Source organism: Lycium barbarum, chromosome 1 (assembly GCF_019175385.1).
Source record: "Lycium barbarum isolate Lr01 chromosome 1, ASM1917538v2, whole genome shotgun sequence".
Lineage (NCBI taxonomy): Eukaryota > Viridiplantae > Streptophyta > Magnoliopsida > Solanales > Solanaceae > Lycium > Lycium barbarum.
Genome location: NC_083337.1, coordinates 130,875,170 through 130,897,033, shown reverse-complemented (window position 1 = coordinate 130,897,033; position 21,864 = coordinate 130,875,170). Strand labels below are relative to the sequence as shown.

General features: G+C 35.3%; 1 protein-coding gene across 1 annotated transcript; it reads left to right on the top strand.

The window, feature by feature from the left end:
- Positions 1 to 6,969: 6,969 nt before the first annotated feature.
- Positions 6,970 to 8,028, top strand: LOC132601657 (tropinone reductase homolog At2g29170). Its single transcript, XM_060314750.1, has one exon. It carries the CDS (start codon positions 7,091 to 7,093, stop codon positions 7,349 to 7,351), a length of 261 nt encoding a protein of 86 aa, XP_060170733.1. The 5' UTR covers positions 6,970 to 7,090; the 3' UTR covers positions 7,352 to 8,028.
- Positions 8,029 to 21,864: the final 13,836 nt, after the last annotated feature.

Here is a 21,864-nt window from a genome sequence, read left to right as displayed (position 1 = left end):
TGCGGCAGGAAACTTTTGATTATTTGCACATGTTTGTAAAGAATAGCGGAAGATTTTTGAACTCATTCGACGTGTGGGTTCTTCTCTAAAGAACTTTCAATTCAAAGGAAAGGTGATGCTAGCAGCTTGTGATCGAGTTATTCCGGTTTGGCAGTAGTCCCTGTTATTTGCATATGAGTCATAACAATGTTGATAGCTCCTATTTTCATCAACCCCCAATGTGGAAGTGTTAAAACTTTCACCCAAAACAAGATTGGCGTAGATCTCATTGAATGAAATCTGGAATAGAACGACTCCTAGTATGGTCTAAGATGCAGCTGTGTTGATGTCTTCCCATCTGCCTAAGTCTTGGTGGGCAGAGTTACCTGGTTAGCATGTGGAATAGTTGAGGTGCGCGCAAACTGATCCGGATAACCTGTCATAAATAAAAAAGAAGAAGATTACAGCTGGTGTATTTTGACTTCACATTTAATGACCTCATCGTCTATCATTTTATGTAGTGTTATTAGGCTTCTTAGAATATTGTGATAATAGTATCTGATCTAGGTAAGAGTTGTAATTAACCTTTGTTTTAGTAATTCTCTCTTACAAGTTAGTCCTAAATACACACGTAATGGTTTTATTTCGAGAGAGCTGGATTATTGATTCCTTTTTGGTCGCAGCTGAATCATTGACAGAAAGAAGTTTTGTGATGATGTGCAAATTTTCTGATCGTAGCGAGGGTTAAGGTTCTTATTGTTCGCTCCCTCCTTGAAATTGCACTCTTCTTTGGAGATGATAGTCAGAAACAGACTTGAACTACATCACTTTTCGCGAGTTTCATACCCAAATTATCGGTTATTCCCTTTTCCTACTTGAACTATCAACTAGGTGTGTTTTTAATAAATAGATGGTGATAGTTCGTAATAGTTCAACTAGGTAAAGGAAACAGCCGATAGTTGGGGTATGAAATTTGCGAAAAAGTAATAATTCAGGTCAGGCATATTTTCAATCAATAACTCTTCTTCTTTGTCGTCTTCCTTATGTCAAAACAGTTTATATTTGCATAAAAATATAAATTAGTGCATTGGAAATGTCCAGCCTTCATTTGTTGGCAGATATGGAAAAGAAGGAATGCAATTTTGCATGGTAATAGTATGAGCAAGGCTAAGGTTATATATGGGATAATCAAAATCTATATAACCTTGTTAGATCTTTATATCCTTGGTTGAAGAATGTTCCGCAGGATTGGCCCCATTTCGTTCAATACTTGGAAGGATAAACACTCCATACAAAGATTAGATTAGTGCATTGGAAATGTCCTCATGAAGGGTGATTTAAATGCAACACATATGGTGCTTCAAGGGGTAATCCAAGACCAAGTTCAGCAGCTTTTTGTGTGAGAAATGAGAGGGGAGATTTGATATATGCTAGTGCAAGGAAGCTGCAAGAAACAACAAACATTGGTGTAGAGGCAAGTGCAATCCAGGATGGTATAGCATATTGTATTGCAAATCATCTGGTTCCTGTGGTTATAGAATCAAATTCATTGACCATGATCAATATTTTAGAAGGGATATGGGATAGTCCATGGAAGATCAGTGTGGAAGTGAGAAAGATTAGGCAATCGAGAGATATAGGCCATGTGCAGTTTGCTCATATCATGAGAGAAGGCAATGCACTGGCAGAGTTTTTAGCTAACATGGTTTTTGATTTTGCAGGTTCAATCCAAATACATAGTTTTCAAGACTTACCAATAGCTGCAAGGAGGATTCTGAATAGTGACGAGTGAAATGCCATATATTAGGTATTCAACACATAAGATCAGAGAGCCAGATTGATGCAAGATGATGCTACAACAGCCTGAATGGAATTGCAATAGTTAAGACTGTATAGTCATCTAAGGTTATCCTATCTAGTGTGTGGTATTAACAGTTTCTGCTAGAAGGATCTCTTTAGCTGATTATTAGAGGATACATTCTGTATTCAACTTGTTGTCCACATGTTCTACATGGTTTCTCATTCATACTAAAAGGCAGCAGCTTCACAACACCATCAGATAAAGAGAGTGCCAATTTACTGCTTGACTTGTTCACATGGATTTGATACCATAGCACCTGGTGAGAGCTTGAGGTGTCTGATAGTGGCATCAATCCAAAGCAGCAAATGAGGGCAGACTTGACCGATTGATGGAAGTTTGGTTGCATCTGCATCACACTTAGCTTTTGTTTGTTTCTTTCTCTTTTTCTTAGTTAGTCTAGATTGGTTTTTATCTTTGTTCTGTGACTTTTCTTGTGTAAATATGTCTCTTTTTATTAATAAAACATCACCAGCTCTTTCTGTGTGATCCTTTTGCCAAAAAAAAAAAAAGAAGTAACTTGAATCGGAATTTCAATCAGCTTATTCTAATGTGTGTGATATATATCATATAATACTAAAAGTGGGAAGTCCCATAGTTAAACGTTGAATTACAATAATACCCTTTAGAAATTGAATGACCAATTTACCCTCTACCAAGTAAATTACGTCCTATTAATTAAATAATAACTAATTAATGACATCCTAATACTATATCAGTTTCGCCGAAAAAATGCACATAACCTGAAGTTGGCTATTAAATTAAGATCCCATATTAAATGGTAAATTATGGCTTTTAGTCTTCAGAGAACTGCCAATTAATCACAATTCAAGTCTCTTCCCCTTCTAATAAAGTGTCCACGTCCACGTCCAGTAAACATTAATTTTCCTTTACATTCCATTTACTCTAATTTACTTTCAAGTTTTTGCTCTTGTTGGCTTCTCATTTTCCTCTATGTTTTTTAAATGAACCTGTAATGTAATATTTTCACCTATCAATAGAGTGTATTTCATAGACATTTGATATCATCTGTCCTTCCCAAATCGTTCCAGTTTCATGCATGAACTCGACACCAAATTATTTGGGGGTAAAGTTGGTTGGATACGAAAAGAGCAAGGTATTAGAATTTATTTAAAATTTTATAGTGCAAATACATTTATTCTCTTTTTATTATTTGTAAGCGTCAAAATTAGCATTTTTATCTAATTCTATGTAATATAGAACAAGAATATGGATTGTTTTTCTTTCTGTTACTTAAAAAGTAGCTACTAGCTTTAGCCACTCGAATTTTCGATATTCCTTTTTTATATCTTATCAAACGATTAGCATCTTCTTCTCTCATGTACGGTTTTGTAAAGCGTCAGTAAGGGTGATTTATCTGTCAACTTTTCCACTATCACCAAAAAAAAAAAAAAAAAAAGCCCAAGCTTAACCTTATGTACAAGTGTCAGAGTACGATTAACCTCTGGATTAAATCACTACTTATATACCCGAGTTTTATTAAAATTTATTGATTGTGTTACAAGATAATTGATCACGACACCATTTTAATTTGATGAATTATACAATCATCCCCCTTTTCTTCTTTTAATTCCGTTTTAATTAGTGTTGTCATAGATTATGATTCGATTATTGAGTGTTCTTTAAAAAGTTCAGCTTGTGTTCTTTAAAAAGTTCAGGGTATGTATCTTTTTTATTTAATATTTTGTTGCTCAAAATTAATTAAAATGCTACACTAAATCTTTTTAAAGTGAAACTTTTGGTAATATTTGACAGATATAATATGTTCCATTGCGAAACTACTATTGACAAGGACTATAATTTCACATCCGTAGCCATTATTCTAATATTTTTTATTGAACTTGAATTTTTCTTTCCTCCTAATTCTTAGATTTGATTTGAAATATTTGAATTTCAATTTAAATCATGCAAGTGAAGCACCAAGAAGTTGCTAACGTCATATCAAAATTCACAATAAATATTCTTTTACCAAAATCACATATCAAAGTACTCATAATTTCAAAACAAACAAAAGGTACATATATGATGGTGTAGGTCGCAACTGCTAACTAAGCTACTTTTACCTACTTTCATAAGTACACTGGAGACAAAGTTTCCTGGCATGTCGGATAAAGTTAAACATCATAGCCACCATTACGTTATAGATTCATCCACTATGGTAGTAGCATTTAGTACTAGGAGTTGGGGGGTTGGGTTGTTGCAATTCTCCCTTTAAAATAGGAACCAAACCAGCTGTCCTACATATTTTGCCATATAAGGAATCCACTTATTTCTTGCTCCATTAAATAGTGGTACACTATTCAATGACGAAGGTTGCAAGGACTAGGTTAAACTACATTTGCACAGGTTAAGTATAGGTGAAATCAATGAACGAGTGAAGTAATATGTTTGCTCAATATTTGCTTATACCAAAATGAGCAAGTCAATTGATACGTGGGCTCTGGGAGGTGGAGATGAAACAAAAATGAGAAAATTACATCATAAGTCAAGCTTTTAGAATTAAGCACATAAATAGCACAACTTTTAAAGTTCTTCAAAAATAACAGATTTTTTACCTTTATGATATATTTAGGAAATTATTATACCAAAAAGAATCCCCCTAAATTAGGGATTCAATAATATTTACTCATATTTTATTATCATTTATCTCCCTTCTTTAAGGGATAAACCCATATCTATTATATAATTTATCTTTCTTCTTCAACAGATAAATATCTATCTTTATCAATTCTCTTTCTTATACACCCCTCAACTGCTACTACATCTTCTTATTCATTTCTATTTTTTCTATTGGAGGTTGAGAGTTTTCAAAAAGTTGGGCGAGGCTAAGATTATGAAAAAAGAGATTGAGTTATATTAAAATAATTATTACAAAATCTTTAAAAGATCATATTTATTAAAATCTAATATATCCAACAAATTCACAACAGATTCGAAAGTGAATTATTATATTATTATGTATACTGCATATATAAATATTATTTGGAGCACATAAAATTATACGAGGTACAAAAATTTATCACACAAGATATAATTAAAGTATACGTGGTATATGAAATGTATACAAGGTTTAATAAAATGTATAACAAAATTATATGAGGTATATAAAATTTATTATACAAGGTATAATAAAAGTATATGTGGTATATGAGTTGTATCCAAGGTTTAATAAAATGTAAACAATTTATAACAAAAACTTATACAAGGTATAACTAAATGTATATAAGATATAAAAAACAATTACAGAAGAATTGATAAATATTTTGTATAAGTTTTTTCTGATAGAAATTTAATTTTAAAATATTACTTACTCTCTCCTCCAAAAAAATTGTCCTGTTTTGAGTTGACACAAAGTTTAAGAAATAAAGGAAGATTTTTGAAATGTGTGATCCAAAACAAGCCTTAGATATTTGTGTGGCTGTAAATCATCTCAAAAGGTTAAATTGTTTCTAAATATAAAAATGGGACAATCTTTTTGGGACAGACTAAAAAGGAAAAGAGGATAATTTTTTTGGGACAGAGAGAGTATATGATATTTATATAATCAAAAGAGTTACAAGAGTGCATATGCTTAAAATATTGGGTATCGTACAATTAATGTTTTGTTTACCTTTTATATGCATATAATAGGGATGAAGAAGTTATGGTGTTGAAACTAGATGTAACCGATTTGGAAGATATTACTAACAAAAAAGTAGGAATATGGGAGGTTTCCTTATACATAGAAAGTTGCTTTATTATAGAACTCTTAATTAAAGTGCTACTAAAAGTTTACTACATTTACTTGTTAACAATATGTAAATATTTTTATATTTTTGTCTACTTACGTTTGTTTCCCAAGAAAAATTACTAGGAGCCTGTTTGGATGGGGTTAAAAAAAGCAGCCCAACTTATTCTTTTTGGCTTATAAGCTGCTTTAGATAAGCTAAGCCAAACGGGCTCAATTATATTTTTGGGCTTATTTTAAGCTCAAAATGGCCTTAAGCTGGCCAGCTAAACACTCAAAAAAGCTAAAAAAACAACTTATAAGCGGTTTTCAGCCTTTTTTTTTTTTTGCGCGGATTGCCGTTCAAATTGGTGGTCTTTAAGTATTGCCCCTCGCCTAACACCCTGAGGTTGTGGGTTCGAACCCTAGCTCAGTAAAAAAAAAATCGCAAGGCAGAATTTTCGTGAGGCAAAGGTTGAGGCAGAATTTTGCAAATCTGCCATGCAAATTCTGCCTATTTGGGCCTTAAGGCAGAATTTGCATGGGCACAGGCAGAATTTGCACTGGCTAAAATTCTGCCTGTGCAGGCAGAATTTAAAGACCACCATTTTGAGGGATAAAAATTAAAGACCACCTCCAGCGAAGGGCAATCCTGCAAATTGCTCGTTTTCAGCAACTTATAAGCCAATCCAAACGGGCTCTAGGTCATAATTCAATTTGCGCAACTAATATTCTGGTTCTTTATTTGTCTATTCTTTTATAGGTTGTTTAATTACCAAATCAAAATAATAAAAAGTCTTTTATCTTTCAAAACTATATCCAAATAAAAACGAAACCCCACCTCCCCTTTCATTATATATGTTTTTTATGAATCAATTTGGGTTACATTTGAGGCTCAATTAAGGGTAGAGGGCTAGCTTAATTTGTGAGCTTCCGGCCTTCCACAAGTAAAATAGAGGGTTTAAACACCATTAGAATCATAAGACTAGCATTCCCTTTTGCTTTCCCCATTCTCCCTCCCCTAATGTAATAATAAAAAAAAAATATGAAGCTCAAATTGGCCTAAACTTTTAGATAAACGAGTTTGGGTTATGCTCAAAATAATCCGCCAATAAATATACATCTAGTCTAACCTGCCTAAGTCTAGGCGGGTTGGACGACTTATATATTCATGGACTAATTACACCTGCCTATATATATATCCACACACATACATACTCCCTCTATCCCATTTTATGTGATACACTTTTCTTTTAGCCTGTCCCAAAAAGAATGATACATTTCTATATTTAGAAATAATTTAACCTAAAACTTCCCTTTTTTTCTTAATGAAATGATTTAGAGTCACACAAATATTTATGGTATGTTAATTTTAGACCACAGATTTCAAAAGTCTTTATTTTTTTTCTTAAACTCCGTGCCTAGTTAAACTATATAACATAAGTTAGGACGGAGGAATAGCATATATGGAGTTCTAGTTTTTTCTCCTCTCAAAATCCTTTATTTGGAAAAGTATTCAATTATGGATGTATGATCATATTCTTTTTAGGCATGCTGTTGTGGAGGAACTAGCCGAGCTGGGTGCGACAGTCTACACATGTTCACGTAATGAAGCAGCGCTTAAGGAATGCTTGAAAGAGTGGTCCGCGAAAGGCTTTAAAGTGAAGGGTTGTGTCTGTGATGTATCTTCAAGGGATCAGAGAGTTCAACTCATGGAAAACGTCTCCTCTGCTTTCGACGGAAAGCTGAACATTCTTGTAACTTCTATAACTTCTCCTCCTATGTAGGTATTGGTCAAATGGCCCAGGAATGGAGCCCAAAATACTATATTCCTCTGTCCCACTTTATGTGACACATGAAGGGTAAAAAAGAATTTTTCTTTGATAACGATTTTTTTAATACTAGTATCAGCCTTTTGCATATTTTAAATTATTAATTATTGTGACTTATAGTATGTAATCTAGTTTTATATTGAAAAACTTGAAGGATTTATTTCCGAATTCACACCGAAATTAGATAGTTTGATTCTCTTGTACTCTAAATCGTCTAAAAAAAATGGGACGGAAGGAGTACCATTTTGTAATGTGTATAACCGAATATAACCCAAATTGCTAGCATTAGTGTTTGTGAACTCGATGAGTGGTATGTGGCCAAAACCATTTTAGCAGATATCCAAAGCCTATTAAGCATTAACATTCTTTTTTATTAATAGAGTTCTTTGTCTGACTATGTTTGATTGATACTGTTCTAATTGAGTAAGTTTTCACATGTGTTTTCAAAGTTGCTCTTGGACATGTTTGATTGATACTGTTCTAATTGAGTAAGTTTTTACATGTGTTTTCAAGGTTGCTCTTGGACATGTATGCTTTGTGTTCAAATTTTCTGAGCAATGTTATTGCCTTATATATATTTTAATTAATTCGGCAATAGATAAACAATGCCGGGACAAACATTAGGAAGCCCACTAATGTAGCGTATACTATTTTATGGATTAAAATGCAAGCTGAGTATATATTACGTATATTTCACTACTATATACTATATATTATTATTATTATTATTATTATTTATGTATATTAACTAGTATATATTATATATAAACAAACAAAAAGTATTATATATATAATACAATTCCTTGAACAAGTATATATATTCTTATACTTTTTTTTTGGTGAAGAAAAAACTTTTTTATTCATCTCCACGCGAACATTTACAATGAAGAATATAATAATCAGGAGTCAGCTCCCCTATTCCTAGTGTTGCTCTGCCCTTTTGGTTCTCTACTTCCTTTTACAGTTTATATATTCTTATACTTATATATCACGCATATTTCACTACTATATACTATATATTATTATTTATGTATATTAACTAGTATATACTATATATAAACAAACAAAAAGTATTATATATATATATATATATATATATATATATATATATATATATATATATATATATATATATATATATCTTTGACCACATGCATTATTATATATATTAGGCATATATTGTTTATTATATTAAATATATACAAATATAAAATTTAATTGAGTTAATTTTCCTATTTCATGGAAGAGAGAGAAAAAAATTAAATAATAGATATGTGACGGCAGAAAGGAAGTCAAGTTTTATGGGATGGGGTATCAATTATTATTAAGATCCTATTTTAGTGGTAATCCATAAGTAATTATATTATTCTAATTCTATCTATGTATTGTATATTGTATACTTTATACGTATCAAGTATATTGTAATATTATACAAGGTATATAATATCAAGTATATTGTGCCATTGTATACATTATATAATATTAAGTATACCATATACAACATATAACATTGATATAATATTAATTATTGCGCTATTGTATACTTTTACATAATATTAAGCATATTATATCCAACATTTAACATTGGTATATCAGCTATTTTAATGAAATAAAATACATATATAAACGCAGGCACACATATGTACAATTAAAAAGTTACAAATTATTTTTATACTGAAGCGTTGATAATAATTACTATATATTCATGTACTTTTATTAAGACTAGATTAGTGTACGCGCTTTACGCGTGACCAAAGCGCGTATCTCATTTGATAGCAAACACTATAGAAGAAAATGAACTTAGCTATGAACTTCGTCGCTAAATTGCTCATAGATAATTAAATTTTTTTTTTTTATAATTCATTGCTAATCAATCGCTAAATAGTATTAGCGACGAATTTTACTATTTAACTTTTTGTCGATAATTCATGTTTATTCCGTAGGAAAAAGAGATCTAAGTTGTTTACATGAAGGTAAAATTTTGTATTCGTTTTAAAACCCAAGATGTCGTATCCGATTCCATATTCACTATGAAATTATTTGTCTAGCCGTCTTTGATAATTTGGGATGCTTTATCAATTTATTTTATTTTTAAACCTTCAATTAATGGCCACTTTCATTTTTGATTATCGAACTTATTGATTAGTTCAAATAATAAACATATTTATATAAGGTAAACTTTTAATTGATTTAAATTCCGAAATAGTAGGACTTCCTACATAGTGGTTCAAATACAGAAAGATTTAGTAAGCAAACTATTAGTTGAATTTAAAGTGCTAAATATTGGGAAATAATTTAATTACGATTTTGTTCAATATGCAGAGTAAAAAAGACAAATGACATTTGACTTTTACCTCTCTTTTTTTCTAGGAAAAGAACGCAAGCTTCTAAAAGCAATCAATCATAGTCATTGAATCAGTGGCGGAGCCACATAAAGCCGAGGGTGTTCATCCGAACCCTCTTGGTAGAAAAAAATACTGTTTTTACAAGGTTAAAATTATTTTTTATATATATATATAGTAGATGTTGAACCCTCTTAGGCTTCTTCGTATGTTTATTTTTTATATTTTGAACCCCCTCGGCGGAAATCCTGACTCCGCCACTGCTTTGAATCAAGTATGAATCATAAACAATCAAACATCCAGTATGAATCATGAACAATCTAACTGATTTAGTCGATTAACTAAAATTTTGTATCCCAACAATATTACGCTAAAAAAACAGAACGTTCTATTTATATTGAGTAGTAAGAGAGTTGTTAATTATGGTTCACAACTAAATAATGATCCATCTTGAGAAATTGGCAAAATCATCTTTAAATTGTTCTAGCCCAACATAATTTATGGTCAGCTCCAAGTCATATTCTGCATATGGCTGAGGTTACTCTTATAAATTCTACTAGATGATGAAAGTCCGTGCTAGCACGGGTCCAATACAAAAAATAGTATCATACTTTTCTTTTTAGTCTGTCTAAAAAAGAATGACATATTTTTATGTTTAGAAATCATTTAACTTGAAACTTCCCTTTTTACCTTTAATGAAATGATTTAAATCCACACAAATATCTATGATTTGTTTTAGACTACAAGTTTCAAAGGTCTTTCCTTTCTTTTTTAAACTTCGTGCCTAGTCAAACTATGTCACATAAATTAGGACAAAGAGAGTATCTTTTAGTAATATAATTATGGAATTTTTATTATAGAAAGTATTATAATTCAATTAATTGAAAATATCAATAAATTATTTTACTTAGTCCGCTTTTCCCATATATGACATTCCTAGTTTGGTTCTCCAATTGAAAGATTTGAAATACACCTTCTCCTACCGAGTTTCATGTCATCATCTCTTTCTACTCAACAACACAAAAAAACGCTTTAATGTATTAGCATCTGTTGTAATCTTCAATTTTTAAGTATAGACCAACTTCATCATTTTAAAAATAAAATAAAATATGTGTATACATTTCTTGACCGTTTATATTTCGTCTTCTTGATGTTATTCCTCATTATTTGTGTGAGACATATGTGTCTAAAATTAGTGCATTTTTATCCTTACGCAAAGGTATAAGTTTTAAATCTTTTGGCTTTATGACTTCTTTAGCGTTTTTGTGTTAAATTTAAATTGTTATTTTTTTCCCCTAAATTTCTCTTCATTAAATTTTCTCTAAGCATACCTTTATTATTTTCTGAACTAATATTATTTAAATGTCCTTTTTTTTTTGCAATTATCTCCTACTTCTTCACGTGGATCCCACCTTAATTTTTTTTAATTATTTTAATTAACTATATTAGAAGAGTGGGTGGTTGACGACCAATCCCACTCTTCTAATATAGTAGAAAAATTTATAAATTCTAAATTTATATCATAGAATTTTGATCAAAATATGTTACAACAGATCTTGATCCTAACAAATTACTTAAAAATCAATTGAGATTAGAAGTAGAACATATAAAAAACACGGTTTGATAACCCAGAAAAGCGAGTAAACAACTTACAAAAAATTGTTTAATTGTAGAGAACGTGTAGAAAAATATTTTCCCCCTAATTAGTAAATAAAACTTAAATTCTTTTACACATTCGTAGTAATATAAAATGAACCATTTATTAACTTCCACGTTTCAATTATATGACATTTTTTCACGCTGCAAATTAACAATGTCTGGAATCACTTTATTTGTATACAACTTTTAAATTTTTTACAAACTTAGACTGAGATGTGAGATTTTATTTATCAAACCAACTCTTTCATTCTCTAACATTAAAAGTATACTTAATTATCTTCAATCTTGCATTTATTTTTACTAAGATCATTAAATTGTATAAAAATAATTTAGTATAATCTATAAAAATAATTTATTATAATCTATAAAAATAGAATAATTCAAACCTACATCAAGCACTAACTATGTTCTTACTTATTCTCTGTAGATTTTCTTCCTCTTTTGGTATTACCTATCTTTATCAAATTTTTTGTTACATAATTCGAATAAGAGAAATAATTTATACAAGATATTTAATAAATAGGATATGCTTTGTTTCATTAATAAATTATTTTAGATTGTCTTGTATTTCCTTGCATTACTTCACTTATTACAACAGAAAAGGGACAAAAAACTAAGAAAAAACTATCTCTCTTAGAAAACAAGCTTTTGTTGGAAAATATCAAAGCTAATGATATCGGAGTGAAATTAATGCAAAATCCTGCAAAACTCTAGAATAAATTCATAAATGTTGTTTGGTACGTGGAAAGTTAAAAATAATTCATCTCTGCATTCAATAATCTTCCTCTTGTTGTTTGGTTTATGGTCAATTGATAATTGAATGCTCAAAAAACCTTCTGCGGACGTGCTTACGAATTACGAGAATAAAACACGTTCTCAAAATATAAATACAGAGTTTTGACATCTAATGCTTTCAGAAAAAAGAAAAAAAGAAAAACAAAGAAGAGTACTTTTCTAACCATATTGAAAGAGTGGAAGCAGAACGACAAGAGGTACTCGAATTACATGAATATTAAGACAATTACGTTACAGATGTCAAATAAAGAAAGGATTCTCTCTTGCATGTTTTAAAAAAAAAAAAAGGATTCTATCTAAATTGTCGTACGGGAGATTGGGTGGGGGAATTAGGTTTACGTTACAAAGAAGGAAAGAATGTAATAGCCAAATTTTAGTTTAGTTAAAAGTCTAAATATTAAGAAAATAATTAAATAATTATTTTAAAATATTAGGAAATTATTAAATGACTGTTTTGTCTATTGTGAAGTCTTTTAATGAAGGCCAAAAAGCTCAATCAACATCTCTAAGGCCCTTCGTGCTTTTAATATAATATAGATTAATATATTTAAATAGTTTCTATAAAAAATAATTGCATCAAGTGAAAAGTAAAAGCAAAAAAAGAAGAAGAAGGAATTGAAAAAGAATCTTTTCAAAATGATAGATGTTGGATTTAAAGGTCTATTAAAAAAAAATATTCATCTAATTTTATTTTATTTGGAAAGCTACATTAATTCTCTCTCACGTCCTCTTCATATTTGAAAGAAAGATGGAACAGAGAGAGAAAGAGGGGTGAGGGAGAAAATAGATTTTGATCGGTGAGAGAACAATATTTGAAAAAAAAAATGAAGATTGTGGGTAAGTGAGAGAGAAGTACCTTATTTTTAGGGAAATACACTGCAGTTACAAAAACAAGTTATAAATAGCAATTTGATAAATAATTAAGCTACCAAAAATAATTTAAAAAAGATAGCTATTACTAATAAATAAGTCTTAGAGGTAATTATGGGCTGTAAATTTTCCTAAAACTAATATATGTCCATTGATGAGGTAGTTGTCAAGATGTTAATGAGATAAAAATGTTTTCACGTAGCATGATTCACAAAAAGACATTTACCAAACGGACAGATACCATATTTGATCAAGTTATGCCCAACGGTCTCAGATCATCATACATTTTCTCCTTAAAACATCCAAAAAAAAATTAAAAAAATTATATTCCCTCTATTTCAATTTATGTGAACCTATTTCTTTTTTAGTTCCTGTCAAAATGAATGACATCTTTCCTAATTTGGAAACAAATTCACTTCATGAAATGATTTACAGCCACACAAATATTCAAGATTTATTTTGAACCACAAGTTTTAAAAGTCTTCACTTTTTTTTAAATGTCGTGGACAGTTAAATAGGTTCACATAAATTAAAACGGAGTAAATAACATATACACTTATTCTTTTAAAAAGTTGGGGGCCCCCAAAATATGGGGCCTAAAGCACTCACTTGAGCTGCTTTGTACTTCAGCCGCCCTTGCTACCATGCTGATGTGCTTGATAACCAACTGTTATAGAAGAAAAGGACCAATCTTTTATTGTTTGCTCTTCTCCATTGTGGATGGTAAGCAGAACATACAAAATCTTGGATTAATTCTTCCTCTCATCATGCTAAATAGTTGACAGAAATATCCTTAAAATCATCACTATTCCTTCAAAATGTTCATCTATGTACATTATGTGTCTAAAACTGCCCACAAACACTTTCGATTATCAGATGCTTGGCCGTACGTGCTTCCTCCCAGATTATTGCGCACTAAAATCTTCCACAAGTATTCTGATTATACTTTTCTTCAATTATTTTTCTGCATTCTGAAGCAACATTATGATCTAACTCTTGTTCAACTTTACGTATGTATATCATATTTTACAACGCTCTTGTCGATGATAATTGCTAAGAAATCATTAATGCTTTTTAACATGGATTGAATTTAAATATCATATAGACTGTCACATATATGTATAAAGTTGTCAAGCATATCTTTGTAATATATGTTTTCTACAACTCTCTAATACGTTACAATGAACCAAAATAGTTGTAATCATGTATCAGAGAGCTGACGACACTTTGAAGTTGCATGTTCACTTTGCTGATTCTCTTAAACGAAATAGGATGTCAAATGACCGATTATAAATGTATATGATAAAAATCGGGTCAATGTGTGACCGGTGAGATCAGAGCCGAGGATAAGTCCAAATGAGCACGAGCATGTTCAACCTTTTCTCCACACCGGGAGTGTCGTACCAAATGTAATTGACCTGAGACAAGATAGGCGTGTCCGTTGGTCCGGATATACCGACCCTAAATCAGCGTGTCTATTGGTCCGGATAACCGGTTGTGAGGTTGCCACGCGTCATGAAACCGTTCCGCCATTTGCGTTGACGACCGTACGGGTGTCAGACCGTACGGATCAACCTTATCTTTTTTAAGGTTTTTTATTCATAAAGGCTTTTTGTATTGTATCTATGACCCATGAAGCATACCTATAAATAGAGGACATCCTCCCCTTTTTTAGGTTAGCTTCCTTTTCATATCTCAATATTGTAATCATCAAATATATAAAAGCTCTCTCTCAAAGATATTGGTCCGGATTTTGTGGTGTTCTTCCTTAGCTTGCTTGTCCTTTCAATATTACTTAATATATTTGGCATAAATCATCAATCATAGTACACATACATATAGCACAAACACGTATACATATAGAATCCATTGACACTTCACACCAACCAAATAGATTAAAGTTCATCCACATATCCTATACCTAGCTTACAAATCTAATTGTTACCCAAAATTCTAGGTAAACAGTTTGGCGCCCACCGTAGGGCTAGGATAATAGTGGTGCTTTAATCTTCCTGCTTCCTTTTTTCACCTGTTGATTGAAGAATTTGCAAATTTCCACAAAAAACGGATGAAATGGCAAGTAGCGGACATTCCGGTCATGTGAACAACAATGACATAGTAGCTGAAAACGAGAAAAACAGTGGGTTACGAAACATATCTGCAGATCCAGTCGACCCAAATTCTGTCGACTCGAGAGAAGGCCTCAACCGGCAGAATACCGTGAATCAGGAGAATGCTGCCTTTCCGGCCACCAATCCCATGAATACTCATAACTCAATTACTTTATCCCGGGCTCAAGGCCAGAAAACACCGAATACTCCAGATGAGATTAATTTATGTTTAATATTTTAAATATTGTAGGAATAAGGGACTGCCATAGCCGAATAAGGGATTGCTATAGCTCAGCTTCAGAGCAAAAACGATAAGGCATCTCTGGTAAGGTCAAAAAGGGTCACCGAGCCAAGGCAGGATGAAGCGCAGCTAGTCGAGAGCAATGGATCCGGAGCCGGTTCACCTACTGAAGTTCTGAAGATGTTCGAGACCTTGGCAAAACGGATCGATTCAACGGAGAAGAGGGTGGAAACATATAACTCTCGGGTGGATCAGATCCTAGGAGCTCCACCGATTCTGAAAGGGCCGGATTCAAAGGGATTCATTCAAAGGACTTTCCCTCCGAGTGTGGCTCCGAAGCTGATCTTGAAGAGGTTCAAGATGCCGGATATTCTGAAATACAATGGTACAACGGACCCGTAGGAACACGTGACTTCGTACACCAGTGAAATAAAAGGCAATGATGTCGAAGAGGATGAAATTGAGTCCGTGTTGTTGAAAACATTTAGGGAAACACTCTCGAAAGGAGCATTGACCTGGTATGACCATCTGCCCGAGCATTCTTTCACTTCTTTCGAAGCGTTCATCAAGGCCCATGCTGGGGCCAAAAAAGTGTAGGCCCGGAAGGCGGACATCTTCAGGATATCCCAAAGGAACGATGAGTTGTTACGAGAATTTGTGAACCACTTCCAAAGGGAACGGATGGAGCTCCTTCCGGATCCAGAAGAATGGCCAGCGCAAGCTTTCACCAAAGGGCTTAATCCTCGAAGCTCAACTGCTTCATTCAAACTGAAGGAGAATTTGTTAGAATTCGAGGTAGTGACCTGGGCAGATGTCCATAACAGATACGAAGCCAAGATTTGGGTAGAGGACGACCAGCTTGAGCTCCCACCGGGCCTAATAAATTTGAACAAGAATACTGAGAGGGCAAGGAAAAATTATTAGCCTGAAGCGAGAACATCGAGAGAAAGGTACCGACCATACTCTCAGTCTAAAAAATCGAGCTTCAGGTAAAAAACATCGAGGAGCGACCCCAGTCACTTTACAAGCACTGACCGTTCTTCGAACAGCCGAGGCTTGTCATTCAGAAGTGATGCCGGCAGTTCAGTCAACAATAAGGACATACTGAGATTATCGGAGTACAATTCCAACATCAACACCTCAGACCTAGTCTCGACAATCGGACGAATCACCGAGGCTAGGTGGCCGAGGCCGTTAAGATCTGACCCAGCTCAGCGGGACCCCAATATGATGTGTGAGTATCATGAGACCCATGGGCACAAAACTGAAGATTGTTTCCAACTGAGAGAGGAGGTGGCTCGGTTATTAAAAAATGATTACCTCCGAGAATTTCTGAGTCAGAGCGCCAAAAACCATTACAAAGGAAGGGAGAATCACAAGCGGGCCGAGCTCGAGGAACCTCAACATGTGATTAGCATGATAATTGATGGTACGGATTTGCCATAGGGACCAGTGATGAAAAGAACAAAGGTCTCGATCGTAAGGGAAAAGTGTACCCGAGATTACGGGTCCGAGGATTCCATCTCTTTCAACGATGAGGATGCAGATGGCATCATGCAACCGCACAATGATGCCTTGGAAATTTCTATCCTTATTTTTAAATCACAAGTTAAATGTATTTTGATTGACCCAGGTAGTTCAGCCAACATCATCCGTTGGAGAGTGGTAGAACAACTGAGGCTACTCAACCAGATTATGCCGGTAGCCCGGGTACTCAGCGGGTTCAATATGGCAAGCGAAATCACGAAGGGTGAAATCTCTTTGCTGGTCAACATTGATGGGACTATACAACAGACGGTGTTCTACGTCATCGGAGGAGACATGAAGTACAATGCTTTACTCGATAGACCTTGGATCCATAGCATAAGGGAGGTTCCATCAACACTACACCAAATGCTGAAGTTCCCCACTCCGGAAAGGGTAAAGACTATCCGAGGTGAGCAGCCCGCAGCAAAGGAAATGTTCACAGTGGAAGAAACACCCCTTGTTCAAGAGAAACTGTTACACCTCGGAAAATTTCCCGTTGGTACGCAAGTAAATGAACTAATGATGTGTGCGAGGAGTGCGAGTGTATAATGTTTCATGGGAAATGTATGTAAAGGGGTGTGGATGATTAGAATGAAAAGTCGAGAAATGAGAAAAAATTGAAAGTTGGCAAAACTGCCAGTGGTCGTATATTGCAAAATACGGACCGTAAAGTGCAATACGGTCCGTAAACTGGCAGACGTAAACTGCCATGCAAAGGCTTCAGCTGTCTGCCAGTGGTCGTAAAGTGCAAATACGGACCGTAAACTGGTATACGGTCCGTAAACTGCCAGGTCGTAAACTGGCATGCCAAACTTCAACTTTCTGCCAGCTGAGAAAAAGGTATAATACGACCTGGTTGATGAACCGTAAAGTGATTTACGGCCCGTAAACCATGGTCGTAAATCACCATGCATGCAGGCCAAAGTCTCTGGTCCTGATTAAGCTTAAAGACGACAACGAGGGACGGTCCGTAAAGTGGAATACGGACCGTAAACCTCCATGGACGACCACTGTTCACCCAGCACAGATTTTCCAATTCATTAAATATGAGGATCAAAAATTATTTTATTTCATTACAACATTACACCACTTCTCTCTAAAATTTCTCTCTACATTTATTATATGAGTTTCCAAGGATTATAAGTCATCCATAACATTAAGACAAGTGAATCAAGGATAAGGGAATCATCAAGGATCATCCAAGTCAAGAAATCCAAATGGAGAAAAACTAGGGTTTTGCTTAAAGAAGAGTATTATCAACCAAAGCTTGTTCCTACAACTTCTAAGGTAAGATTCATGATTTTTACAAGATGTTTAAGGTATTGGAGAATTAAAATACATGGATTGTAGAAAATGTGGTCAACTAGGTCATGAATGATGAATAGTGACATTTTGAGAAATAGTTTGAATTGAGTTATGAATGTTGTTGTGTTGTGATATGAATGTGTTATAAATGGTATTGAGATCATGAACTAAACACTTTAGGCGAATGGACGAAGATGGGTGTTATGACCATGAATGTGGGTGAATTAGAGGCAAATTGAGGAATCTAGATAATGTGGATAATGTGAATGACTAATGGCCATTGTTATGATATTAATGAAGGTATAAACGCTAGCATTGGAAGGGAACGTGCAAGTGTAGAATAGTTCGACGGAAAGGTATGTGAGGCTAACCCTTCTTTCATAAGGCATGATTCTTTGGCCATATTCCTAATTCCTCTAAATGAGTATGTTGTCTCCAAATGGTTGATATTCCGAGCTCATAAGCTCACGACCCTTGATACGTGCTACGAATGTACTACGCACCCCATTGACGAGTAAGCATAAGATAGAGATGTAGCGAAAACGATGATGATAGTGATGACGATGATAATAATAATGATGCTAAAGGTGCCTACGGGCTATTATATTCACATGTGCCTATGAAGGGCTATAATGACACCCCGAGCTTATAATGCCGGGTAGAATATATGTATATGGATGTATATATGTATGTATATGATTACGTAACGCGCGCACACGTCTGCAGATGGTACGGATAGACCTGAAGCCTTGGTAGGGCCAGGTAGAAATAACATTGAGCCTTGGTTGGCCAAGTACGTACGAAACACCGAGCCTTATGGTCGGGTACGCTATGTATGTATATAAGTGTATGGCTATGTATATAATATGAATATGAATGTGAAAAGACTATGTATATGAATGCGAATAGGGGCATGTATACGAATATGAGCACAAGTATGGTACGAGTATTATTATGGGATACGAACGACGATGTATGCAAGTAAGCGATATGATGATGATGATATTACTGTCTCCCCTCCTATGCTATCTTCATATGATATCTATTATGCTTCTATATTGTTGTTGATCATACTTTACATACTCAGTACATTCTTCATACTGACGTCCTTTTGTTTGTGGACGCTGCGTCATGCCCGCAGGTGCACAGGGAGACAGACTTGATCCATAGCTGCTTATTCAGAGATTGCATAGCAGAGCTCCATTTCTTTCGGAGCCGTAGCTTTTGGGTACTTATTATTTTGTGTATATAAAATTATGGGCATAGCGGGGTCCTGTCCCGCTCATACGATATGTCATACTCTTAGAGGCTCGTAGTCATGTGTATGTGAGTAGAGATGTTCGGCCATGTCGGCCCATGTTTTGTATATCTTTTGTTGGCCTCGTCGGCCTTGTACTTATGATGTGGCATAGATGCCTATGATATGTTAAATGATGATGATCGTCTAATGGGATCAATATGATTAACGATAAGAAAAGCACAAATTGACTTATGGTACACCTAGATGTTATGTTATGTACGATACGGGGGTGCTCGGGTGGGGTAGCACCTGGTGCTCGTCGCGTCCCCCTAGCCGGGTCGTGACAAAAGTGGTATCAGAGCAGTTCAGTCCTAGGATGTGTCTACGAGCCGTGTCTAGTAGAGTCTTGGTTATGGGTGTGTTGCGCGCCACACTTATAAACGAGAAGCTGCGGACATTTTAGGAATATATGACCTTCTTTCTTCATAAGAATCGTGCGATAGAGTTATGACGTAAGAAATTCTTGTTCCTAAATCGTGTGTTATGTATTTCAGAGATGCCTAAAAAGAAAAAGGCTACAACATCCCAAAAGGACAAGACGGTGGCAGAAAAGCTGGCTGAAAGAGCACCGCCACCGGTAGTAGAGGAAGATGAGTCCCAGAGTGCGGCTCAATCTCAGTCCTCCCAGACAGTGCCTATTACTGAGGAGCACGTGGGAGCCTCAGCCCCAGCTCCAGCTCCTCCACCGAATGCTTCGGGCCAAGACGTGAGAGAGGCCATTAATTTGTTGACTCAGTTGGTTGCAGCCCAGACTCAGAGGCCAAGCGCAGGGCAAGGTGACAGGACTGTTAGTGCAAGGGCCCGTGACTTCATTGCTTTGAAACCCTCGGAATTCTTTGGGTCGAAACTGGAGGAGGATCCCCAGGATTTTATTGATGGTATGCTAAGGACGCTCCGGTTGATACATGCTTTAGACACCGAATCGGTGGAGGTAGCGTCATATAGATTGAGGGATGTCTCAATCCAGTGGTATACGGTTTGGATGGCTTCGCGGGGAGCCAATGCACCTCCACCGGTATGGCAAGAGTTTGTTGATGCTTTTCTTCGTCATTATATGCCTCTGGAAGTTCGGCGAGCTAGGGCCGATAAATTCTTGAATTTGAGGCAAGGTAGCATGAGTGCTACTGAGTATAGTCTCCGCTTCAATTCCTTGGCTAGGTATGCTTCGGCCATGGTAGCGGATATGGGCGATCGGGTGCACCGGTTTGTGAAAGGCCTAGGGCCACACTTGATGGATAAATGTTTAACTGCGTCCCTTCAGGATGGCATGGATATTGCACGCATTAAGGCACATGCTCAGGAATTAGAGGAACACCTACAACAGCGGAGAAATGAACGTGAACAGGATAGGGGCCATAACAAGAGGGCCAGACTTTCGGGTTCGAGGAGCGAGTCCAGGGGCGGACACAGACAGCAGTTTCCTAGCCATTCAGGCTATTCTATGACCAGTACACCTCCACAGTTCACGGGGCAGAGATTTGACAGATCTACTCGTTCCGAGCCGAGTCAGGGTTATTCGGGGTCTCAGTTTAGAGGTGATTCAGGCCAGTCAAGGCCACCTGTACCACGATGTTCCCAGTGTGGGAAGTTGCATTGGGGTCGATGCCGATTGGGCTCGGATGGTTGCTATTCATGTGGTCAACCAGGCCATATCATGCGTGATTGCCCCTCAGTACAGGGTAGAGGTAGGACCCAGCCAGCAGGGTCGGTAGCCGAATCATTAGCATCGGTACGCCCTACGGGGCCAGGTTCACATGCGCCAGTCGGCCATGGTAGAGGTAGAGGCAGAGCTCCCAGTACTAGCGGTCCTCAGCACCGTATTTATGCTTTGGCTGGACGCCAAGATCTTGAGTCTTCTCCTGATGTGGTCACAAGTATATTATCGGTATTCTCTCATGATGTATATGCTTTGATTGATCCGGGCTCCACATTATCATATGTTACTCCATATATTGCGGGTCGATTTATAATTGAGCCGGAGTCTATCAAACCTTTCGAGGTGTCTACACCCATGGGTGAATCAGTAATAGCTAGCCGAGTATATAGGAATTGTGTGATTGTGATTTGTGATCGTCGTACCATGATTGATTTGCATGAGCTAGAAATGGTAGATTTTGACGTTAGTATGGGCATGGATTGGTTGGCTTCTTGTTATGCCAATGTTGATTGCCGAATGAAGATGGTTCGTTTCCAGTTTTCGGGAGAACCCGTCTTAGAATGGAAAGGGAGTGCGGCATCACCAAAAGGTAGGTTTATTTCCTATCTAAAGGCATGGAAAATGATCACGAAGGGGCACATTTATCACCTAGTACGAGTTC